The sequence below is a fragment of the Convolutriloba macropyga genome, chromosome 5, assembly GCF_964194025.1.
Source record: "Convolutriloba macropyga chromosome 5, txConMacr16.3, whole genome shotgun sequence".
NCBI classification, from domain to species: Eukaryota; Metazoa; Xenacoelomorpha; order Acoela; family Convolutidae; genus Convolutriloba; species Convolutriloba macropyga.
Genome location: NC_134472.1, coordinates 45410514 through 45438012, shown reverse-complemented (window position 1 = coordinate 45438012; position 27499 = coordinate 45410514). Strand labels below are relative to the sequence as shown.

At 35.5% G+C, this 27499-nt stretch overlaps 1 protein-coding gene across 2 annotated transcripts in view; it reads right to left on the bottom strand.

The window, feature by feature from the left end:
• The window catches only part of LOC142339416 (AP-2 complex subunit alpha-2-like), a 90074-nt gene that overhangs the window by 17783 nt on the left and 44792 nt on the right, over positions 1-27499 (bottom strand). For both annotated transcript variants that reach the window (XM_075389437.1, XM_075389439.1), the window contains 2 exons: positions 7387-7490; positions 6688-6800 (listed from right to left, as the gene is read on the bottom strand). In XM_075389437.1, coding sequence (XP_075245552.1) covers positions 6688-6800; positions 7387-7490 — 217 coding nt within the window. The remainder of the gene's footprint in view (positions 1-6687; positions 6801-7386; positions 7491-27499) is intronic.

Genomic DNA, 27499 nt, shown 5'->3' with positions numbered 1-27499 from the left:
ACGGCCACACCATTTGAGTAAAACTTAGATCAAGCAAAACTAAAAAACTGGACGAAATAAATCACCCAAAACAACGAATTTGCCCAGCAAAAAAATTTTCACAAAGAAGGGTCACAAAACAACAATAATTGCTTCAAATGAAACTTCCCTGGTCCAAAATTAACCTCAGAGCTTCTTTTAACCAATTTAAAACAGCAATTCTGTCGCACAGGATATGCAGCGAAAACTCGATTAAGCGAAAATTTTGACCTAAAGTTTTGTGGATATTAGGCAAACACCAAAATAACAATAAATTCCACTTGACGTTATACAGTACTCAAGTGTCCCTGAAAATGTCTTTCAATGAAAATGCATAAACATAACACTGCATTGAAAATCAGTGCACGAAACACATGTAAAATGTACCATTTTTGCCAACTATTTTTTCCCTCGGTAGCATTCGGGCGAATGAATTCGGCAAAAAAAACACGGAGGAAAGAGTGGAGAACATGGTTTAAAAAATCCATTGCTTTATCCTAATATAGATAAAAGCTATGGGGCGTAGGAAAATTTGTGAAAAATGTTTCAAATGTTTCAAATGCGGCGTAGGAAAATTCGGAAAAATGTTTCAAATTCGTAAAAAAAAATTCTGCAAATAACAAATATTAAGAAAAAGTCCGACCAATTTTGAGGGCATTTGACAACTTTTGTGTGACCATTTTTTGTGGAGATATTTGTTAGGGACACATGCATACTTTATAGCGTCCAAATATAGACAGCAGCGAATGGAAAACATTACATGGGTTAGAACCAAAAACTGCCGTACAAATTTGAATTCGTCACATTTGATCGCAAAAAAATTGAAGTTAGATAAAAATTAATTGATTAGACAGTATATATTTCAAAAATAACCCATCATTGATAAATAGTTCCGTCAATCTGATACTCATTCTTTCTTGCAAAATCACTATAAAGTGTAAATTGTACGAGAGAAGACAAAAAAATAAACCAAGTAAGATCGGACGAGCGACAGGCGGAATTTCATTGTAGCATATGCATCACTTCAGTTTATCAGATGTTACTTTGAACGAGAGAGCAATTTAGATCGCGCAAAATACAAGAATTCAAGCGTGAAAAGAGTCACCAGCGAGCTCAAATTAAGGCAATAATTTTGCAAAAACAAAGGAACGACAATGATACATGCTTGAAAATTCATTCAAGATCAGTTCTACATCGGCCCAATTTCCCAAAAATTATTTATCTTGACATTGAATCGATTTATCTAAAAGCCATAAAAACAAACCAAATTTCAAAATTCACTCCAATGAAATTGATTAAAAAGACAATTCTCCAATACTCCTCTTTGAGTCGTGCACAGACAGAGCCCAATACAATTCAAAGTTCATGAATTCCGAAAAGAGAGCGCCTAAATCATAGCTTTTGAGAGGCTAACGGCGGTCATTAACAAGCATTCATGTAGGAGGGTAGGGGCTTGATACTATTGAAGCCTGTATCAGTCGCTGAAAGGTCGGGAGTCGGCTAGTAGGAGACAAGTACTCAAGTGTCCCAAACAAAGTCTTTCAATGAAAATGAATAAACAAAACACTACATTGACGAATTGCTCTCTCACGACTGGTAGGGGCTTGATACAATTGAAGCATATATCAGCCGCTGAAAAGCGGGAACTCGGCTTGTAGGGGCAATTAATAAACTAAACAGCTTCAGATGCTATCATTGCAGCTTATTTTTGACCCCTTACGCATCAAAGATAAAAAATGAAACACATTTCGTTTCACTATTTGAATTCAGGAGATCATATCTCGATTAATGTCGGAAGAAATGTTCTCGAACGACTATTGGGAGCTCTAATGTATTGCAGCCTGCTTCAGTCCGGGGGAAGGGAGGGATGCAGGAAGCCCTAAGAAGGTGGGACTAAGTATTATAAACAACTATTAAGATGCAGAGCTTGAGAATGATACCAGTTTCGGCACCGACTCTAATTAACTTGTAGTAAAAAATACAGCCATAGGAGTTCAGATGCCTAAGACTGAACAAGACAATTTAATGTGAGCCTGTGTGAAAGCAATTGCAAACTTCGTTTGAATACTCGAAATTTCAAATGAGAGCAGGATACAAATTAATCAAAACTCAAGCAAATTAAAAAAAGCATTTTAATCACATAAACAAGATAACATAACTGCTTCATATTTCGTTCGATAGCGCTTAAAACTATTTATCTTAGTACACGACCCCGAAGTTCCCGAGAAAGAAAAAAAATCAACATAATTGTCATTTTAATCCTCATCCGAACTGCAACAGGGAGCAATTTTGACATTTTGTTATCGATCACTTCCAACACAACATTAGCCGGCAAATTGCCCGAAAAAAGCCGCAAAGAAATTAAAACCCATTCTTTGAAATCCCAACAGCCGGTGAGGTAAGTCAGGAGTCAGACCTGAAAGTCGTGACATGTCAAACGAAAACTTTGCTCAAAAGGTAAAACGAAATAAAAAACATAGCGGGACAAGTTTTGATTTACAATTCAAAGATTTGAGTAAACTTATGACCTGACGATTAACAATTTTAGAGCATCATCAAAAACATAACCGACTAACGTCGGGCGAATTGCTCTCAAACGACCGGTGAGCGGTCGTTTGAGAGTCTCCAAAATTTTGAGCTGTGAAACAGAGCTGAAAGGCTCTAAGAGCACTTAATGCCCGCTGGGCGCTACCTGTTTATCCCGTTTTTGAGGACGAAAAGTCAAAAGCGTCAGACGAAAAATCGGTCAAGCGAAAAATCGCATAAAAAAAGACCAACAGGACTAATATAATTGCTACAAACTTCGTTTGAGAGCAATTAATAAGACAGTCAACAAAACCACGAACCTATGTGAGCAAAATCGAACAAATAAAAAGTCAAAATATTACAAAATTCTCAAACCAGGTGACTTAAGAATCACACAAACAAAACTCTGCAGAAATTGACTCAACGCATCCTTACAATGAGTACACAATACAACATCCTTGTGGAAATCAATGACAGGCGAAGCAAAAATGAGGCAAAAACTAACGAAATTGCAGAAATCAGACTTTTTCAACATCAATGGGGTCAATGTAAGAGAAACTCAACTGTTAACATTCTAAATACAGCATTTGATAAAAAAATCAGAATTAGATGGCAATCTCAGTCTAACTTACAATAAAAAGTTAATCTATCTGAAACCTTATCGTATAAAATGTAGCCGGAACATTCGGGAATCGCATTAAAATTCGACGGACTACAGCCAAGATCTCAATGGATGCTTCATTAGTGTGTTCAAAAAACAGCGCAAAAATCAAAATATGATTTGCACTAGCACCTTGAAGACAAATAATCTCAGCTGAGATTGCGGTACCATCCGCACATGATTGAAAAATAAAACCTAACCGACTAACGTCAGGCGAGCTGCTCTCAAACAACCGGCGAGCGGTTGGCTTCGTCAGTAGCTAGCCACAGTTTAGTGAGGTTAGCTATAGATTAATTGAAGGGGCGTAAGTTCAGCGCAGCGAGGGAGCAAACGTGGAATGTGGTGACTGATGTGGGGGCTTTGGGTAGGCGGGGTGTGGGGTCGATTTCTAAGAACCGCCCTTCACACCATAAGTAAAGGTCTCCAAAACAGTTTCTGTTAATCGCATACTTGAAGAGTAGTGGGGTGAACGGCTCTAAGAGAACTTAATTCAAACTGGGCGCTGCCTCTATATCCAGTTTCTGAAGACGAAAGTCAAATGAGTCAGACAAAAAATCGGCCCAGCAAAAAATTGCATAAGAGAAACAGGATTAAAATATTTGCTACAAATAGCTTGAGAGCAATTATCAATGATTTCCTTAAAAAAAGCCTGTTGAGTCATATATGATAAAAAAAAACATTTTTATTATAACTCACTGATAATGATGAAGTGCGGCATCAGCAAAGAGACACACACATACAGAGAGAGAGAGAGAGACAGACAGACAGACAGAGAGACAGACAGACAGACAGACAGACAGACAGACAGACAGACAGACAGACAGACAGACAGACAGACAGACAGACAGACAGTCAGACAGATAGACAGACACAGACAGACAGACAGACAGACAGAGACAGACTGACAGACAGAGAGAGTGAGTGAAAGAGAGATAAAACGTGAACAAGGAGGAGAAAGAAAGAAACACCAACCGACAGAGAGAACGAGATAGAAACATTTTCCATGATGTGATTGGACTCTGCAACTTTAGTTTTCTAGCCTTGTTAAAAAAAAATTCCGAAAATCTGAAAAAGGCAAAATTAAAAACAAAAGTTTTCAACTGCGCAGTAAAAAAGTTCAACACCATTTTTTGTCTCGAAAGTTCTGTAATGGAACACATCTGCAAGACAAAAATTTTCGTTGGTCAGTAATGATCGTTAAACTCTGAAAAGGACAACAATATACAAAAATTTTAAAAACTGCACATTTTCAGAAAAGCTTGCTAAAAATCGTAATTTTAACATCTGCATAACCATTTCATTGTCTCAAGAGACTATCCAGTATCCCTATTTCAAGCCCTAAAAAGTTTCACTGGCTCAAAGGTCCACACAAAAAATTTCCGAAAATTTGAAAAAATTATATTTTATGCAAAAATTACTAAAACTAGAGTAAAATATTATTGATCATAATTCTATTAACACCAGACACTATGCAGCAGCCTATTATCAAAACTTAGTGGAGGTCCCAGGGCCACTTGTACCGGAAAAAATTCAAAAACATGAAAAAATTGCAAATACATTTTTTTTAAAACTGCTTAAATTCGTGATATTAAAATCCGGAAGAACGTTCTATTACATCTATAAACTATGCAGTAACATATTATCAAACCCAAGAGGAACTTCTGTGTCTCTTAAGGCTAGAGAAACCTAAAAAATGAAAAAATCAAAAAAATATTTAAAAAATTGTAAGTTTTATTTTAAAAAATTGCTGACACTTTGCGATAAAAAGTGGAAAATTAATCCGTGACCAACAAAAACGTTCGAGTAAATTATTATCAAATCCTAAAAAAGGTATTCTGACTCTTGAGGGTCAAAAAACCTAAACAATGACTATAAATGTCAAAAATTGAAAAAAATGGCAAATATTGTAAAAAAAAATGCTGAAAAAAACGTGGCGGGGGGGGGGGGAACAGTGCAGGGCGTCAACAGTAGAGGGGTCTTCAACTTCTAAAAACCGCTCTTCACAACATAAGTATAAGTCTCCAAAACAGTGAGTTGAAACAGTGAAACAGAGCTGAAAGGCTCTAGGAGCAGTTAATGCCCGCTGGGCGCTACCTGTTTATCCCGTTTTTGAGGTCGAAAAGTCAAAACCGTCAAGCGAAAAATTGCATAAAAAGACCGATAGGACTTATGTAATCGCTAAAAACTTCATTTGAGAGCAATTAAAAAAGATTTTAGCAGCTCTAATGGCTGAAAAAGAAAAAAAAATGTAACAAAAAAAAGAAAGCCAGCTTCACAAAACGACTCAAAAATTTCGATAACAAACAGTATCGCAGTCAATGAACATCAACCGACTAATGTCGGAAGAATTGCTCTGGAACGACTGGCGGGTGGAAAATACTCAACCACGCCGGGATTCGAACCATTGACCTCCCGATCCCTAACCAGAAGCACTGGTCATTCACCTATCAGGCCCTTCTTGATGCTTTGCTGCAACCGATTTTATATTAGCAACAAAATTTACTTCGGAATGATAGAAATACTGACAAGAGCTCGAAGTGACGCACGTGTAAAAAGATTCGCTTTCAAAAATAGAAATTTGTTCAAATACCTATTTCTCACTCCACTTTAAAGGTAGTTTAAAATATGTAACGGGTCAAAGCCACACGTTTTTTGCTCTCTTTACTACTACAGCGTGAATAAGATCACCACTTTAATTTGACTTCTATCAAACGTGAAAAGGCGAAAAAAGTATTGAGGAGATCTTATAGAAAAACACCGCACCAATACATCCAAAAAATTTTGGATCGCAAAAAATGGGGGCACCTAAATAATAACCGTTGAGAGGCCCTCGGCGGCTATTGAACACACAAAAAAACGTTCGATCATGGTTAAATTTCAAGGAAGAAAGTCCACTTGTACTCAAAATGTCCACATAAAACATTAAGGGAACATACAAACTTAAATCTCAAAGAATGTAACAGTTTCTAAAATAATCTGACAAAAAAACAGCTCTGAAAGATATATTTAAACCTATTATCTGTTTCAGAACCTCAAAAGATTCCAAAGCGCCCCAACTTAAAATAATGTACACCAGAAAAACCAATTAGGCAGAAAGTCAGGGCTCAAATAAAATGAGTACAAGCTTCCTCCAAAATCTAACATATGGGCAACAGTTGTCACCCAGTCAGTGATATTTGAAAGTCGAAAACGGTTAAGCAAAAATTTTACATAAAAGACACACCGCTTCAATAATCTCTTCAAACTTCGTTCAAGAGCAATTAACACTGGCGCATTAACATTGGTTCCAAAGCCAATAATTGTTGTCGTACAAACGCTGGCGTAAAACAATACTGTCTTCATTCCTCAACACATGTAGGAAACATTTTAATTCGCATGAATGAGAGATAGCCAAGACATCTTAGCATTTAAAAGCGTCAATTTAATTGGAATGTAATGTTCTCTAAAGCTCAATCGATATACAATTAAGGGTCACAACATACGTGAAGCAAACGTTGAGAATTGGTCTGCCACTGTAATCTGCCTTGCAGAGTAATTCCACCATTTGCTTTGCCTGTGCTCCAGGCGCCAGGGAAGAAGGTGTTATAGGAACCATCTAAAACAACGCAAATAGGACAAAGGTGCACCAACCCGAAGAGACACTCAAATTCAATACCAACATAACCTGCGCTAGAAATAAAAAGCAGCAAGAACCTACACTGACTGTAGCAATCTGTTTGAGAGCAATTACAAACGTGTCCCAAAACACGGGCTGTTGATAACCTTGGAGCGGGGAGTCGTGTTTTTTTTCAGTATTTTAAACTTGGTGCTTTCACCAGGAGAACAACATCTAGCAGTTAACCAGGTACATTTCAAGCTTTTAATGCATCAGGTACTACGGGGATGTCCTAAGTAGCCTCTAGATGTAAGTCAGGTACATTGCTTCATAACACTGCTCCACAATTAAGTCTACATTAACAGCTAATTACAACAGAAGCTCAGACAAACGCGCATCATATTGCAGTTTCAAGCAATAGGCTAAGGTGTTTATTCTTTTCACCATTTTCTTTCCTTTATCATTCCTCCTGTGAACTTAACGCCAATTGCTATCCTACCCGGTGTTCTTTGACACCATTATCCTCTGCCATTAGATCTTTGCCATTATCCTATTATGGAGAAACTAACATTCTGGATTCACTAACATTGTAAGAGAGAAATTCGGATAGTCCATCAGGTAGTTGAACTGACACAGTGAAATCGTTCAGAGGGTGTGGCCCACAGTTGCCAAACAGGAGGGTGACTTGTGCTGAAACACCAAATAATAAGAAATAAGACGTTTAATTTAATAACGGCTTTTTCGTTTATCAACCAAGAAATTCCTTTGGAAACGCCGACGTAAAATCGAAAAAATGAAAGCAGCAAATGAAAAATATAAAAATTGGTTAGAACCAAAAAAATGTTAGAATTTCCGTTCAAACTTGCGACTTTTCTTAGATATGGGCCTTTTGAACAAAAAAGTTCAAATTTTTTGAATCCGCCATATCTGACTGAAAGAAAACAGAAGTTAGAAAAAAATTAAGTGATTAGACAGTATAGATTTCAAAAAATTAAGTGATTAGACAGTATAGATTTCAAAATATAGATTTCAAAATAATCTATTAGACAGTATAGATTTCAAAATTAAGTGATTAGACAGTATAGATTTCAAATTAAGTGATTCGACAGTATAGATTTCAAAATAAAAATTAAGTGATTAGACAGTATAGATTTCAAAATAAATAGATTTCATTATAGATTTCAAAAAAGTTCCGTCAAATTGATAATCATTCCGTCTTACTAAATTGTACGACCGAAGACGAAACAAACTAATTAAGGTCGGACGAACGACAGGCGGAACTTCATCGTAACATATGCTTCGCTTCAGTTTATCGACTGTTACTTTTGAATGAGAGAGCAACTTAGATCACGCAAAACGCAAAAATTCAAACGTGAAAAAAAAACTCACCAGATAACAGATAAATCAAATCTTTAGGGCAATCATTATGCAAAACAAACAAAACTTGGTTCTCAAAAATTATTAATCTTGACATTTATCTAAGAGCCCAAATAAAAACATACCCGGCAGATTGCCGGAAAATAGCCGCCGTTGATTCCAATAAGCATGATTGGGATTGAAATAACAGAAGATATTGAAAAAAAAAGATTTTTGTACAAAAACATTTTTCTAAGTCCGATTTATTTTGATGGCATTTCGCAGTTGAACATACTTCTGTTTCTTAGAGAGAGGCTACAGGGGCTACAATCAATAACAATAAGCATTAGAGATGGTAAATAAGACTTATAGGAACGACGTTCAAATAGCGGGCATCTAAATTTGGGCTTTATGGGTTTATCCCGTTTCTATTTCTGACATCCATTTTTGTACCAACTCTGTTCATTTTGAATTGCTTTGCTGAGCAACTGTTGTTCAAAATCACTTTTAGCAGAATGAGAAAAGAGAGAAACTAGCCTAGAGAAGTCAAAAAGATTTCACGCAAAATGTTGAAAAGGCGGCAAAATGAGGTAAAGCGAAACATTTTTTTATTCGACGAAGTAAAAAAAAAATAGGAGCGCTATAATAGCCGGCTGAGAAGATGAGGGCGGCTATTAAATACCCGGCAGCTTGCCCGAAAATAGCCGCCGTTGATTCCAATAAGCATGATTGGGATTGAAATAACAGAAGATATTGAAAAAAAAGATTTTTGTACAAAAACATTTTTCTAAGTCCGATTTAATTTGATGGCATTTCGCAGTTGAACATACTTCTGTTTCTTAGAGAGAGGCTACAGGGGCTACAATCAATAACAATAAGCATTAGAGATGGTAAATAAGACTTATAGGAACGACGTTCAAATAGCGGGCATCTAAAATTGGGCTTTATGGGTTTATCCCGTTTCTATTTCTGACATCCATTTTTGTACTAACTGTGTTCATTTTGAATTGCTTTGCTGAGCAACTGTTGTTCAAAATCACTTTTAGCAGAATGAGAAGAGAGAGAAACTAGCCTAGAGAAGTCAAAAAGATTTCACGCAAAATGTTGAAAAGGCGGCAAAATGAGGTAAAGCGAAACATTTTTTTATTCGACGAAGTAAAAAAAAATAGGAGCGCTATAATAGCCGGCTGAGAAGATGAGGGCGGCTATTAAACATACAAGACAGATTGCCAAAAAAAATAGACGGCATTAATTCCCATAACCCCGATTAGGATTGACAACAATAGAAATGGAAAAGAACTGATTGATGTAAAAAACCATTTTAATTGCGAATTAATTTAATTTCATTCCACTGTTAGACATACTTGTGCTTCTTGTTGAGAGGATACAAAGGCTAGTAAAAAACCAATAAGCATTACAGATGGTAACTAAGACTTTTAAGTTCAAGAAGCAAGCAGCTACAAATAGGCTTTAAGGGTTTATTCCGTGTCTATTTGTGGTTCGCTTTTTGATACTGATTCTGTTTTGAACTGCCGACTGATTCTGTTTCGAACTGCAGTTTTAAAATATTTTGCGCAGAATAAGTGAAGAACGAAAAGACTAGCCTAGATAAGTCGAAAAAATAAGAAAAACCTACCTATTAATTTTTTAAAAAAGGTTCTCTAAAAATTGCAAAATCTCAACATGTTCCCAACGCAAACTATATTCTGATTATTCGCTGAGTTCAGCACCCACAAGACACCCCAACGCACTGGAAAGCACGTTAACAGGAGAAAGTGAAATTGCAGAATTGACTAAAATATTTCTATAAAAAATTTTGCTGCGAAACTATTAATCGTTTCACTTAGTAACAACGACCCTACCAAAAACGCTACAATTAACATGAAAAAAGAGGAAATAGGCAAAAAGAACTTCTTCAAAAAACAAAAATTAAGCAAAAAATTTCAAATTTAGCTTGTAAGAGAAAAAAGCACAAAACAGCGTCCAAAACAGAGAAAAAAAGCTCAACATGGCATAAAACTTTAATATATTATTAAAATGGTCAAAAACGCTCCCAAAGAAATTAATCTGCTAAAAAAGATTAGGAAAATCAACGTGCCCGAAACAGAAACGTAAAAAAAATGAACAAAAACTTCGAAAACTCCGCCCGTGATCAAAAAATTTCGACCATACCTTTTTTCCACACCTACTTTTCTCGCTCTCTCTCCAAAACACAGCATGAACAACAAGTTACTTACTCTCTCCTCTCTTCTCTTGAATTAGTTCAGCCGTTTGACCTAAACACTTAGTTTTCAAGAGCGTCATTTAGTATTCGACTTTTACATCGTGTTTTCAATAGACTCCAAAATTTATCGATCAAAAACACAAAGCCCAAAAAAACTTTGGAAACGACTCGAAGGAAATCTGACAATCATAACTGACAAAATGAACTTCCTACACAATAACATTACTCATTTTGAAACAGTAACAGGTAAGAACAATCGAAAAGTAGCTGATAAAGCACCAGAAAAGCTGATGAAGCATCTGATAAAAATTTTCTTAGTTGCGATACCAAGAACTTTTAGCGAAAGACCATGAAAAACGGTGAGCTGTCATTTATTGAACAATTGCCCATTGACAAAATAACAGCGAGAGAAAGCGGATTTAATGGAAAAGAAATTAAAGACAAAATCAAAAGGAATATTCTCTTCAAAATTTCCAAAAGTTAGCAACAAAATATCCAAAAATGTAGCTAATAATTTTTAATACTGCTCAAATTTTTGTTACTGCTCCTATTCACCCAACCACGACTTTGCAAATTTATATGGAACAACAAAAAAAAACAAAAAACGAAATCAAAAAATTCCAAAAATCGGATTATTCATTCCATCGAAAAAAGTCCTATATAGCTTCCAGTGGCACATATTAGGAACAACGCCTCTAAAAAAAGCTTTAGACTAAGATTAAACTAGAAAACGTAGCGAATAGCATAATATCAGAAGCAAAATAACCAAAAACTACGCCAAAATCGGCCAAAATCTATTTAACTTACTCAATTTTACACAAAACAACTCAAAAACAAAATCAATTCAATCAGAAGACAGTCAAAATAATTAGAACGACTAATCTGAACAATAGACATCCCTGAATGCTAAAAAAAATGAAAAAGATCACAAAAAGCATTCAAAAACAAACTGCACTAAAAAAATCTAGAAATGTATTTAATTTTTTGAACAGTACAGGGGCACATAAAGCCAAAAAAGTTCCTTCGAGCAAAGAGAGTATCTAAATGTACACAAAACAGAAAGAAAGTCATAGTTGAGTCATGGAAATTCAGAAATAGATTAAAAATTCTTGACTTTTTTGCCATTTTTCGAAACAAAACATTAAACGCTTGTTATCTATAAAGCATCTAATCAAATCTCACTTTGAGCAGTAAAACGAAACATAACCGAATAACGCAGGGCGAATTTCTCTCAAACAACCGGCGAGCGGTTGGCTTCGTCAGGAGCTAGCCACGGTTTAGTGAGGCTAGCTTTAGCTTAACTGAAGGGGCGTGAGGTGAGGGTAATAGATGATATCACATCACGCCACATAAAAGCAGCTAAGTGCTTCATCAATAAAAGTGTTAAGGAAAGAGAGAGAGAGAGAGAGAAAGAGAGAGAGAGAGAGATAGTGTACGAATAAGCGGAGTGAGGTGAGCGCAGCGGTGGGGGGGGGGGGGGGTGCACTGAGGGGGCAGATGAGGGCAACAGTGTGGGGTGGTGGAGGAGGGGTCTTTGCCTGCACGGGGTCCATACGACCTGAACATGTGCAGGGTGCGGATTGGGGGGGGGGGGGGGTTTGAAGCGAGGGGGGGGGGGGCTGATGGGGGGTTGTGGGGGGTCAACCTCTAATAACCGCCCTTCACACCATAAGTATAAGTATAAGTACAGTTTCTGTGAATCGCATACTTGGAGACTAGTGAGCTGAAAGGCTCTAAGAGAACTTAATACCCGCTAAGCGCTACATTTTTATCCCGTTTTTGAGGACGAAAAGTCAAATGGGTCCGACAAAAAATTGGCAAAAATTCGCATTAGAAAAGACCAAGCGGACTAACATAATTGCTACAAACTTTGAGAGCAATTAAACAATAATCAAAAAGACTGCCAAAAATTCGTCTAAATTCAGCAAAATAGATGAAAAACCGCCAAATTGGCAAAAAACTGAAATTAATAACTAGAAACCTTCGAAACACTATCAAAACATGCTTCAAATTAATACAATAAAATAATAAAACCTCCTAACCAAAATAGCAAAAAACTGCTTTAAAACCACACGAGAACAAAAAATTTTGCTCACTTACAGACAGTTTTTTCACGCCTCAATTTCTCGTTCTCTTAGAAACATCGGTATGAATGCAAAAGCGGTATGAACAAAAACCTTCTCTTTTTTCGCTCTACTCTTCACGTTGGTTCAGCACGCATACCATTCCAAATTTGATCACGCGTTTCATTTCCAGCTTCAAAATTCACTCCAAAAAATTGATTAAAATAGACACTTCTCCAATACTCCTCTTCGAGTCGTAAAAGACGCTCCACCAATACTCCTCTTCCAGTCGTTAAAAAGACAGCGCCCCAATACATTTCAAATTATTTGAATTGTAAAATAGGAGCACAATAATAGCCTGCTGAGAAGATGCGGGCGGATATTAAACAGTTCTTAAAAAATCTCATATCTTCCAAACTAAAACAAAATTCAGTAGTATCTTTGCAGTAAAATATTTGCAGTAATATTCCATTCTGTAGGGACTTTCAACTGCTACCACTGGTGTCTTATTCCGAAGAATATTTCGGGTTTGAATTGAAAAATGGCAGGAAAAAGTCTGGCTTGCATAGAGTTTCCTCCATCAATACGAGGTCTGAACAATAATGCTTATTATGGCGAACTTCAATTGTTTACTTCTCGCTGATGCACGTATTTTACATATAATGACTCAGTCAAATGATGAGCTACAATAAACATTCGAACGAGATCGCACCTTCAATCAAACTTATTCACGATTTCAATTCAGACTTCCTAGAGTCTTGGATCTATCCAGATCGTATACCAATTGTTATTCCATGCGTTTTCATTTTGCAACATGTAGTTGAACAAATGAGAAATACAACGCAGTTTCAACTTAGATTCAGTTCTATAGCACAATGACAAAGAGGGTTAAAGTATGCAATTTGAAAGTAGTACGAATATAGAAAGGAGATTGGCAAAGTGATTGGATTAAACTGCAGCAACGAACAACACAATGCTGCAAGTTAATTAGACGTCACACAAGTCTCGTCTGTAATTTAATCGCCGTACACCTATGTACCACACAAATTACAATATTGATATTCTCACTTCAAAATGAATTGCAGCCAATCAAGGACAATAATAACATAGCCGGCAAAATGCCTGAGAACAGTCGCCGTTGACCTCCGTTGGGATTGAAATAATTAGAGAATTTTCATTAGATTCGATTAAAAAAGGCGAATTTAGGCTCTAAATTGGAGGAATATAAGCATAATAGTAATACTGATTAGCAATACACTCGAAGGAACATTGATAGCATAGTGCAGTGTATGTAAACATTAGCTCTTAGCGCCTGGGCGTCATTGGTTTACAGTTTCACTTAATTTCGTGTATTGACCTTGACATATTCGCGAGAATTCTCTGAATCAATTCTAAAAGCTATTCAGTTGACAGAGTTAACTAAGTCAAAAGTTAAACGTCAAAGTGGTGACGACTTATGTATGACAGAAAAAATAAAAGGCAAAAACGAATTGAAAAAATATAGCAGAAATTTAAAAAGACACCACGCACACAAATCAGTCGAAAAAGCATGATTGAATGAAACAAAGAGCAGATTTGAAGTGAGTGTGACATCAAATGGTCGTGACATAAAGTCGCCGTAACGAACGACCAAATAAAAAAACTAAGAAGGGTAAGTCCTTCTAAGAATGGTAAGGGTAGACATACTATTCAAACAAAATTCATTGACTAAACAAAATACTAGACCGAGAAACGAACGAGAATTGATTCAGAAACATAGAAAAACGACAGAAAACTTGACAAAAAATGAAAGTAAAAGCAAAATTCAAATAGCCGCAAGTGGACAAAAGACAATCGAGAAATACTGTTTTCTCACTCAAAATAGCTCGAAGAATTCCACGTCGCAAAATCAATCCTTTCACTCCACTAGTTGTTTTGTTGTGACCAAAACCATTACTCCAATGTGCCTGCAAATTACTTGAGTTGCAAAACCATGCGCGGAAGCAACCCTGAAACCAACCACTCGAAGTAGAAAATTGACATCCCTAATGATATAATGAACCTCCCACTAACTAGATTACACCAATCATTGAAACAATCCGGAAATAACAATGGAAAAATATCTGAAAACAAAATCTGATAAAGCATCCGACCAAAAAAATTCTTCACAAATTGCCCCAAAACAAATATTGGCAAAAGACCTTGCCACTCGGTTATTTGTCCTTAAATTGAGAAACCATTAATTTGAGAAAAAGATTGCACTAAATAATTTGCTCAAGCATATACCCAAAAAAAACTAAAAAATAACCGTAAAAGTTTACTATTTGTTTCAATAGTAAACATTGCCATTTGTGAGGTTGAGCCTTCAATGTCACATTTTAGGGGTAAAAACTATAAAATAGTTCTTAATTAAGGATTACTAAGAATGAACACGAAAAATTATAGAAGCATGAAATCAGAAATATACAAAAAAGTTCAGGAAATCGACCAAAATTTGCTTAATATTACTGAAATATTTTAAAAAACTCAAAATTAATATCAATTAAATCAAATGGCAGCCAAAACATCTAATTTGAGCCACAGAACTCCTCACATGCTATAAAAATCTAAACAAGACCACAAAAACTGCAAAAAGCGTCCAATATGGCAAAATTTTATTATGATCAAAATGCTTCCAACCGCACGATTACTAATCTAGACCAATAATATTAATCTAGATACTAATCTAGAAACCTTTAACTGAAGAAATCAACTGCTTTGATAATGTCACCCATTTTCTCGCTCTCCCCCCCCCCCCTCTATCTCTCTCTAAAAAAAGCGAAATGAACAGAAAACTACGCTCTCTTCTCTCTGCTCTTCAGCAATTTGATCTATACATTTTGTTTTCACGCATCTCACTTCCTCTTTGGAATACACTCCAACAAAGTTACCGGTCAAAAAAGACGCTCCACCAATACACCTCTTCGAGTCGTAAAAAAGGAGAGCGCTAAAATAGACTGAGTCGCTGACCACGGCTATTAACAAACTTGAAAACGCTTAAAATTATTATCTATGATCAATTTTCGTGAGAGCTTAGCAAACATCCATCAGAATTGAAAGATTGATTTGCTTTGAAATGATACAACTATTCAGAAAAAACAGCCCATAAGTTGACAAAAAAGATTGAGAGATAGACCCTAATGTAGTTACCTTTATATAATACAAAGAGTCAGTTCGTGATTTATTTCTTAATAATAAAAAGAATGTTAAAGACTATTCAACTTTTAGTATTACAATACATAAGCATCTGAGGATAGCGGTGAGGATTGGTTCTGCAAACGGTGAGGACAGGTCTTGGTCATAGCAGCAGCGCCATGGTGAGCAAAGCGCAAGTTAGCTGTCAATAAAAGTATGCTAGTTCTGAAGTATTGGGAGAGTACAAAAACGTTCCTAACATAGCCGGAAACTAAACAAATTTGACTTAACAAAAAAACTAGACATGGAATAAACTATGAATGGATTGGAATAAGAGTTCCAGAAACGACTCGTAGTGGAAATCCATTTAAACGCCATCCGCCTACTCATCAGATAAAACGTGCCTCCACTAAATTATTAATATCCATAAAACCATAAAACAAAAAAGTAAAAAAAAAATCAAATCTGTTAGAATATGATAAAAAAAAATCTGAAATCTGATTAAATTTTAGTACAAAAGCATATAAATCCAAAAAAATCCTTTCAGCCAATAGGGTATCCAGAGGCTCGCAAAATAATAGGCCAAGAAACTTCTAAAAAACAGAAAAAGAACAAAAAAACTGCAAAAAAATTAAGAAAAATAGTTCCAATCGTCGCCATTTTTTGTCATTTCTCAACAAAGAAATGATTCATATCCACAAAACTGTAAAAACAGTTGTCAAAAAACGGAAAAATTAGCCCGAAAATCAGCAAAATACAAAAAACCTCCGAATAAGCATAAAATTCACATGAATTTCAAACCACTACCAAAACCAGCCTAAAATTAAAGACATAGCCGGCAGATTGCCGAAAAATAGCCACGATAGACGCTTGTGGCCTTCCATGAATTGAATTAACTGAAGAAACAAGATAGGCAGATTGCCCAAAAGTCCTTTAGTAGACCACTAGATATTTTGGGTTAGATACCTACTGTCAATTTTATGATACACATACGTCTATAACGAAAAAGCACTTTTTCAAAATTGATTTTCGAAATCAAAAACTCAAGACTAATACTCAAGAATTAGGTCACTAAAAAAGTCAATTCCAAGAAGTCAGGGTAAGACGAAACAAAAATCTGTTAGACGGTAAAAAATTAGGGGCGCAATAATAGCCGCCTGGAATTGCTGACGCGGCTATAACAAAATCATAACCAAACCTCTTAACCAAAAAAATGAGAAAAAAACTGCTTTAAAATGCCGCACGTGAACAAAAAATTTCGCTCGCTTACAGAATTTTTTTTCACACCTCAATTTCTCGCTCTCTAGAAAAAAGCGATATGAACAAAAAACCACTCTCTTTTTGCTCCACTCTTCATTTTGTTCAGCAACAAAATCACTCCAAATTTTTTCACGTGTTTCAATTCTCGCTTCAAAATTCACTCATATAAAATCTGTCTTTTTACTCCTCTTCGAGTCGTAAAAAGACAGCTCCCCAATACAATTGATATTCTTTGAATTGTAAAAAGGAGAGCGCCTAAATAATAGCCGTTTGAGAGGCTGACGGCGACTATTAAACACAGCCGACTAACATCGGGTGAATTGCTCTCTAACGACCGGCGATAGTAGCCATCTGGGGCTCAGCGATGCTATCATTTTAAGGTGCTCAGTAGTGAGGGAGGGGGAAGGTTGGGATGGCTGGAAGAGAGGAGTGTCCATATCGGTAGGTGGAGGGTAGACTGGGGAACGTTGGTGGGTGGGGGCAGAATACTCTAAGGAACTATGATACATTAATGCGCCAAATCTTAGTGCCCTCGCTTTATTGTTTTATCCGATGTTTTATTTCACTTTTTGACCTTGACCGTATTTGCTGATTAAATGCTAAAATCCATTCAGTTGTGAATGAGATCGAAGTCAGATCAGTGACATGTGTGAAAGGAATTAAAGAAGATAGCAAGACAGGTCTTGAATTACAATCCAAAGCATTTGGAAAAATGAAGAACGCCAGCCAAACAGACAAGATTTTCTAGAAAAACAAAATTATTGCTTAAAACTCTGCAGCTAAAAATTCTGAAAGCCAAATATATGCCATTGAAAAAACCATTTATCCTCGCACAAGCTTTGAAAAAGTTTATTAGACCATAAATATAGAGAAACTTCAAAAAAATGACAATTTTCCAACTTAAACATTTGGGCATTCACTGAAAAGTCGTTTTGTGATAAATTTTTTTTTAAATCTCAAACATGTAAATTCGAATAACCCCAAGGTTAAAGTTACATGTTGTAATATTATAAATCAAACATACTACATCTTTCCCTTGAATAACTAAACATAATAATAATAATAAAAAACTAAGGTTCAGTTTCTAGTTCTCGTGAATTATTTTATAAAAATAAACTTTTAAAGCCTTCAATTTTTTTGTCCATTGGAACTCGTTTGTGTCTTTTTTGCATCTCTTCCTTTAATTCATTTTTAAATTTTTTCTTTGATTTTTCCTTTCTTAGAGCTCTTGGAAGTTTATTCCATTTCCGAACAAAGTTTCTTATAATTGAATTTTGACTCCATTTTGATTTACATTTTGTTGTGATAGAAAAATCATATGTACGATTATTAACTTTAATTTCAACGTCTCCGATTACTCTGAATTTTTTTTGTTCTTGTATGTTTGTTTGTTGGACAATATCGAAAAGTCTATTTAATGAAGTTTTTTGCTATTTGAAGTTCTGCTGGAAGTATTTTATTTTCAAGAAGTAGTTTATGAGCACTGTCATATTTTGTTCGAAAAAAAGCAAACTTTTATGCCCCATCTAATTTTTTTGTTTATTCTGTCAATTGAGTAGGATGGCAAACTTTGAAAAAAATATTGCACTAAATTCTAAATGCGATAAAACAAGTGATCTAAAGAGATTTATTCGAGCCTTTAAAGGTATTTGATTGCGTACCAAATAAATTGATCTGATAGCTAAAGCCATTTACTGATCACATTATTAAGTTGTTTTGGTATGTCAACTCTTTGTCAAGAATAACACCTAAGTATATGACTTCATCTGTTGGTTTCAATGAATCATAATTAAATTCAACGCAATTGACAGTTGGTAACTTCTCATTTTTGAAAACCATTATTTCTGTTTTCCCTTCATTTAGAGTTAACTTGTTTTGTTTCATATATTGTTCAGTTTCCATCAATATTTTTTTAGCCTTTGCTTCAAAACACTGTTCATTTTTTTCATGACAAAATTGCTGTGTCATCTGCAAATTGTAAAACATTCGAACTTTTCCCTATTTCCTCACCGAAGTCATTTACATAAAGTATGAATACTAGTGGTCCTAGTACAGTACCTTGTGGAACACCATGATTTATAATTGTCCAGTCGGATTCAACTAATCCGTTTCTAACACACTGTTTCCTGTTAATTAGAAACGAATTCAATAAGACTCTTGCGTTTTCTCCAGAACCATATTTTTCAATTTTTTAAAAATGTCCAAGGATATTGAGTTAAAAGCTTTCGCTAAATCCAAAAAGATTGTTAAGACTATATCTTTTTCTTCAACATAATGATTTATTTTCTCTGTCAGTGCAATTATTGTATTAAGACACGACTTTTGTTTTTAGAAACCAAATTGATTTTTGTTAATTATTTTATTCATATCTAAATGTTCCGACATTTGCTCCAAGAGAAGTCTTTCAAAAATTTTTGCTAACCTTGGAGTGACCGATATTGGTCGATAGTTTTCAGGGTTATGCCTGTCTCCTTTTTTAAGGATGGGAGTGACATAGGCTTCTTTTAAAATTTCAGGGAATGTGTTAGCGTTTATACACTCATTAATAGCAAACTGTAAATGGGTTCCAATGGACAACTTACAATCTTTCAATGCCCAAGATGGTAAATACCCTGGTCCGGCTGATTTTTGTGTTGGTAGTTTGTCAATAACTTTGTATAGTTCTCTTCTGGTTACCGGCCTGAATTTGAATTCATTTCTCTTAAAGTTAAAAGAAGGCAACTTAGGAGCAATTATTTCGACGGGCAAAACAATTATTCAAACAGTTAGCAATGCTTTTTTCATCTGGTATTACGTTATGGCCCTCTTTCAGCTATGCAATTTTTTCTGTCTGTTTCTTTGAGTTAATTTTGTTCTTGATAAATTTCCATTGTTCTTTTGAAGTTGGGAGATTCTCGAAAAACTGTTTGGTATAATCGTTAGATGCTTTACGCATTTTTCTATTAACATTGTTTCTAAGTACTTTGTAACTGTTAAAGAGCTCTTGATTAGAATCTTTTTTCCATTCATTGAATACACGATGCTTTTCATTAATGAGACTACGCAGTTCTTTTGATAGCCATTTTTTGTTCTCCTTTTTTGTTTTCACTTCTATATTCTTCAAAGGTGCGTGACTATTTAATACATTTTGGAAAATTTCAATAAATTTATGAAAAATGTCATTTGCTCCAATGATTTTGTACATTAGTGACCAGTCTGGCAAATCGAGATCACGGTTAAACTTACTTCTTATGTATCTCTTTTTATCTCGCATTAAATATTTTGTATTTTGCTGCTTCCATTCTAATTTCAGTGATGATTGATATACAATAGTGAAATGATCATTTTCAAGTACTGACTCTATTATATCTGTTTCAAAGATTTGATTTTTAGAAATAAAGCAGTGGTCGATTAAAGAAAATTTTTCTCCATTTGTCCATGTTGCTTTTTTTTGTGTTTACATACTGAAGCCCATTATCTGCAATGAAGTTGTTTAGTAATTGTTTCCCAGTTTCTTTAAGTATATTTATGTTGTAATCTCCAAACAGGATTAGATTGTCAGCGCTAGAGTAAACATTTGAAATTTCTGATGTCATTTCATCAAGGAAGAATTTTGAAAGGTTTACGTTTGAACAATACGCCACATTTATGAGCAGTTTTTCTTTCAGAGGCTCAATTACTTCTATCCATAGTGATTCAAAAAAAACTCCGGTTGATGGTGTTTAAGTCATTTCTTATTTTGATTGAAAACTTCTTGGGTATCCATATGCCTACACCTCCCCCTCTTTCCAGTTCAGTCGATGATGATCTCGGCTGGTGAATAAATTGATGATTACTGCACAAAAAAGAATCTGGAATAGTATTGTTCTCATTAATCCATGTTTCGGTAACAGCTAGGAAAGACAACTGATCGAGAGTTGTCAAAAAATTTGATAACTTTTCGTATTTATTATTTAGGCTTCTACAATTCATGTACCAGAACTTGAGATTATCGTCTGTTCTGTTCTTTTCTTTGTAGTACTGGTCTAATGTTTTCAATTTTTCTATTCGAGCTGGGCCAAGGTTTGTTTCAATATCACCACTTTTTTGCAGAATAATTGATATGACGGATAATAAATACGTAATATTGATGAAACCGAACCCTAGTGAAAACAAATTATTATAATAAATCTGACAAAAAATAATTTTGGTTTTTTAGTATGATTTGAGTGACTTTTGAAAAAGGCTACTTCCCCCCTTTACAAACAAAGCCTATTATTAAAATCACAAACAAAACAGATTTTTTTCATAAGAAACATTCAACGTTTCTATTAAAGAACTAAGAATTAAGTCACCCAAATGTATCAGAACTCATTTGGACTATTGAAGTTATTCCATCCCCTTTTGAATGCCAAAAAATTTCCATTTTGCTGTTTAGGACGCATTTGTCTCAATGATATATCGTTTGATGAACAGTTGTAGCCAATGTTTTTCATATGTTTCAGCAAAGTTGTAACTATTTTTTGAATTCCATATATGTTTGGGTGTACACCATCTTGTCTGATATCGTTTGCCTCAAGACCATAATTGAGGACGTATACATTTGACCACTGGAATTCGCCTCTAATTTGGTCAGCAATGCTGTTGATTTCTTGGTTATAAGCATCAATTTCTTTGTTGTCCGAGTCCCGTCCGTATAGTCCAATTTTAACTTGTGGAATTTGGCATATAGCAACCTTATGGGGCTTGAATTTAGTTAAACACTTACTGACTAAGTCACCCATTTGCTCAGCTGCCCTTTTTCCATCAGTACCTTGGTCAATTGCATTGTGTCCCAAATGAAAAACAAGGCTTTCAGGTTTTGTTCCAGCCGAATAAGAATCAATAATGTTATTAGCATCAATTAGTGTTGCCGAAGGGTATGAGTGTATTGCAGTTTCATTACTTATATCACCCTGTTTAACAGATTTATACGTGCTGTCTGATATGACAAGATGTTTAGTAAATCGTGGTACAAACTTCGGAAAAGCTGTCTGTTGTTGGCATAAAATTGTTTAGTTTCTTTGTCTTTGTTGCCATCAATAATTTTTGTCAACATTTTCTCATTTTGTCCTCTCAAAAAAACAATTTCTGACATTGCTTGGTCATATAGGGATTTGCTGTTGTCTAGAGCTGTTTGGAGTTCTCTATTTGCTTGCTTGTTTTTTTCTAAGTCTTTTTTTAGTTCTGTTATTTCATCCTGTCGCAAGTTACTAGTATCGAGTGATGATCTTTTGTTCTCTCTTAGTTTTAGAATTTCTTGAATGAGTTTATCTTTGTTCCATTTCGTTAGAACAGCCGCTTCCATTTTGTCGCTGGATACATTGGGCTTGGTTATATTACACTAGTGACTCATTCTGGAAAAAAAACGGTGAGAAAAAAACAAATCAAAACTTTGACCTAAAAAAGACCTGAGAGTGAAACAATTGTTAATTTGGAAAATATTGGATTAGTCTCACCAGATGAAGAATACTAAAAGAAGTCCCAGATAAGAGTGCCGAATACTCGATTCTAATTAAGATAATGAATGTCTTCTGATTAGTGCAAAAAACTAATAAGTTGTCTTCAGGAAGAAAAAATTCAAAGGTGTATGTAAGTTTCTATGGAGCTGACAGCTGACTTCTGATTTCATTAACCGTTTTGATCGAACTTTTTCCATGTGTCTAGAGATCATCCGCTAAGCTATATTAAAGCCATAGAAAATTACACTCTAAATATCAGAAACACAAAAAAAAACGACAGAAAATTCAAAAAATATCAAAAACTTTGGGTGTTAAAGTTTGACTTACCAAAACATAAAGACCGAAAAACAAAAATAAAATTGAAGCTTGCAAAAGACCATTATCAACATTGACAAATGTCAGCTTAATACACATCAAACAAAATACTGAAAAAGACGAAAAATCGTAAAACATTGATAGCCATAGATTAAAAATAAAAATTTAGATTATCAACTTGAAATTAAGTTCTAAGCAGCTTCATTATTCTAAGCACTTGAAACCATACTAAAGGCAACAAAGGGCTTCTAGTCAAACTTATTACCCGCTTCGCTATACCTTTATCCCTTTTTGAAAGCTCAAAGCCATGAGAAAAAATGTGTCGAAATCATTAGCATCAACAGAGCATCAACACAATCCAAATTCTTTCCATTGTAAAACACAGAGAGCGCCTAAATAACAGTCTTTGAGAGGCTGACAATGGCTATTAAACAAAGAAAACGATACAAATCGACAGCACTTTTCACAAGGCAAAAATACTGATTTGCTTTGCAAATCTAAAGGGATCAGATAGTTGAGGGGTCAAAAATCATAGCATAGCCATCAAATTGCCCGGAAAAAGACGCCTTTGACCCCTTGGACGCTAAATGAGATTGATGCAGAAAATTGAAAGCCTTTTTTTCAAACAGGAACTTTTAATTTGGTGTGCAATTTCATTCAGATTACACAACAAAACAGAATTTATCAATCGAAACAAAGGCTATTAGACTTAAAACTTAAACTTTCTAGCATTCGCTCTAAAGAACTTTGATAACCAAATGGACTAGGAATCGATGAGAGTGCGTTCTCGGTGCTTTTGGCATTTACTATGCTTAACTTTAAAATCAACAATTGCGACAGTGAGCGAGGTAAATCGAAAGTCAAACACGAAGACAGTGACTTGCATAAAAAGCAAAACGAGAACAAAAAATAACATAACCGACTAACGTCGGAAGAATTGCTCTGGAACAACTAGTGGCAGCTCTGATCTATTGCAGCCTGATTGAGTGTGTGTGTGGTGGGGGTGGGGCTAAAAACGATAGGAGGTGGGGGTTAAAACCGGCATGGGGCAAAAGAGGGGACCTAAAGCGAAACAAATCCACAAATTTTGGCTCTTTTCATTTGACTTTTAGGAATAAACTGTCGCCCCTTAGTTCAGCTGCTGACACTTTTAATGAGAGAGCAGTTTACAACACGCAAAACGATAAAGTCAAGGGCACAAAAATCACTCAAAAAGTCAAACAAGGTCAAGCAAAAATTTCGCATAAAAAACACTTTTACAATAGTTGCTTCACTTCGTTCAAGAGCAATTAAAAGCTAATTAAAGTGAACATAGCAGTACAAGTCCTGAATGACAATCCAAAGAAATGAAAAATATTAAAACCTGACAATCAGCCAAACTACAAAAATTAGCTTCCAATTGTCACAATCAGCCAAACTACAAAAATTAGCTTCCGATTGTCAACAGAGCACATGGCCAAATAAACACAGTATTAACAACCAGAGCAGAGTATAAAAAGTAATGTTTTACCAATTTTTGCTACCGTAAAAGTCATTAAAAGAATGAAACCATTAAGCACATCACAACATTTAACGCTTAAAGGAAATGTTCATTATTGACTACATAAAGGGACAGGTTGACTTAAAATTGAATAAGCAACAATTGAACTTTAATAAAGACTCAATGTGAACTGTCAATAGACAAACAAATTAATGCGGGTAAATTAAATTTTATATGAAAAACAATGCCAATTTTACAAACATAACCAACTAAAGTCGGCAAATTGCTCTCAAAGGACCGGCGGGCGGTTGGCTTTGATAGTACCCGACTGGAGCACAGAGCTGCTAGCATTGGGGCAGTTGGTTAGCAGAGTGGGGTTAAGCGATTGGGGCGGGGGTAGGGTTGAGAGGGCTGGACGAGACGGGGTTCAAACCTTCAGTTGGAGGAGGGTGCACTGGGGGGAGGGGGTTGAGTGGGTGGGGGTAACAATGGGGTCAAACTTCGAGATTAACAACCACCCTTCGCACCATTAAATTATCTCCTCAAAACAGTTTCGGCGAATCGAATTACTGGAATTACTGGTTGGTTAGGTGTAAGGCTATAAGGTAATGCCTTCCAAGCGTTGCTGGTTATTGCGATTTTGAGGACGAAAAAATAAATGGGCAAGACAAAAAATCGTCCAAGCGAAAAAATCTCAGTCAAGCGAGCGAGAGCGATAGAATGAAAAAAAAATGAAATACAATAGAACTAGTGTTTTGAAAAAAGCAAACACAGTATTTAGTTTGTGGTGTGGTTTGGTGGGGGTTACTCGGTGGGGGGTAGGTAGGTGTGAATGGGGGAGGGTAGATAGATACGGTGGTAGGTAGGTGAGGTAGATTGGTGGGGTGTGTAGGTGGGTGACGGGTTCTGTAATTTGGATAGGGAGGAGTGTCTGTAATGGTAAGATCACTATGTATTAGTAACCTAGCTACTGTTAAAGTCCCTTGTTCTAATAGATAAGTCAACGTTCAAGTCATGAACAAACTTGCTTCAGCTAAAAAAAACCTGTAGAATACCAATACGCCTCTTCGAGTCGTCAAAACAGGACTAAAATTATTGCTACACACTTTGTCGGAGAGCAATTAAAAACCCTTTTCATGCAAAATAATAACATTAAAAAGGTTTAATGAAAAACGGTTTAAAAAGGTTTAAAAATACTAACATCAATTAAAAACGAATGAGACTGGTCATTAAGCCTAAAAGATAACATTACAACAAACAACAAAAACGGGCAATATTGAAACATAACCGACTAAACGTCGGAAGAATTGCTCTCGAACGATTAGTGGGAGCTCTAAATCACTTGCAGCCTGCTGCAGTCGGGGGGGGGGGGGGGGGAGAGGGGGAGGGGGAGCCTAAATGGGACTAAGAAGTTCAATAGTGGGCTTCAAATAACCACATTAGAGGTTAACATATACCACTATAAAGATTTAAAAAATGGCACCAATTTTGGCGCACTTTTCATTAAACTTTTAGTATTAAATTGCCACCAATTGAGTTCAGCTGCTTGAAATTGTGATTGAGAGAGAATTTTAAAACATACCCGGCAGATTGCCGGAAAATAGCCGCCGTTGATTCCCATAACTCTATTGGGATTGAAAGAAAAGAAAATATCAAAAACAATTGAATTTTGTATAAGCACTCTACACTCTACTTATACACTCTACTGAATTTTTGAAAAAGAATACTGAAAAGCAGGACTTCCGTTCTGGAGTCAATGCAAATACAGAGTAAAAAAAATTCTGTGTCAAATTTTTTTTGTGCGCAAATTTAGCATATTCGGAACTTTGATAACCTAATGCACTATGACTTAACGACCGGGATAATTTGGTTTATCCCGTTCTGATTTTGAAATTTTGTTATTGACCTATTCACTCTTACATTACGTAATTGAATACGTGGAAAAAATATATTCAATTCAAGCAGTTAGTGAAGCAAGTCAGAAGTCAAACGTAAAAACCGTTGACTTATGCAAAACGAAAAACGTGATCAAAAGGGTAAAGCGAATTGAAGAAGAGCGCCTAAATAATATCCGTTGAGAGGCTGACGGCGGCTATTAATCAGATATACGTATCTCTTCTTGCAGATATCACAGACTAAACGAGTTCAAACCATTGCAAAAACTAAATCAACAAAATACAGAGGAAACAAAATTGAAAGGCGATAAATCGTTTAGAGTCCAAAACCGAAGAGCTAACAATATGCGCATAAAACAATAATCAGTCAAATCAATGGCAAACCAAAAAAAAACATACCTGGCAGATTGCCGGAAAATAGCCACCGTTTATTCCCATAACTCTATTGGGATTAAAATAAAATATCAACAAAAATTGATTTTTGTATAAAAAACATTTTAAGTGCAATCTATTTTGAAGTCATTTCGTAATTGAACATATTCCTGTCTCTCAGTGCGAGGCTACAGGGTCTAGTATCAATACCAATAAGCAATAAGCATTATAAATAGTAACTAAAACCTATGAGAACAAAGTTCAAGTACCGGGCATCTAAAAATGGGCTTTATGGGTTTATCCCGTTTCTATTTCAGACTTTGATTTTTTTAATACTGACTCTCTTCATTTCGAATTGCTTTGCTGAGCAGCTGCTGTTTAAAAGGACTTTGAGCAGAATGGCAGAAGACTGAAACTAGGCTAGAGAAGTCAAAAAGATTTCACAAAAAATTTCGTAAAAGCGGCAAAATGGGTAAAGCCAAAAAAAAGTTCGACGAAGTAAAAAAAAATAGAAGCGCTATAATAGCCGGCTGAGAAGATCAGGGCGGCTATTAAACAAACATACCCGGCAGATTGCCGGAAAATAGCCGCCGTTGATTCCAATAAGCATGATTGGGATCGAACGAATAGAAGATATTGAAAAAAAGATTTTTGTACAAATTTTTTAAGTCCGATTTATTTTGATGGCATTTCGTAGTTGAACACACTTCTGTTTCTTAGAGAGGCTACAGGGGCTACTATCAACACCAATAAGCATAAGAGATGGTAACTAAGACTTATAGGAACGATGTTCAAATAGAGGGCATCTAAAATTGGGCTTTATGGGTTTATCCAGTTTCTATTTCTGACTTCAATTTTTTATACTGACTCTGTTCATTTTGAATTGCTTTGCTGAGCAACTGATGTTCAAATTCACTTTTAGCAGAATGAGAAAAGAGCGAAACTAGCCTACAGAAGTCAAAATGATTTCACGCAAAATGTCGAAAAAGCTGCAAAATGGTAAAGCAAAAAAAATTCGACAAAGTAAAAAAAATAGGAGCGCAATAATAGCCGGCTGAGAAGATCAGGGCGGCTATTAAACAAACATACCCGGCAGATTGCCGGAAAATAGCCGCCGTTGAT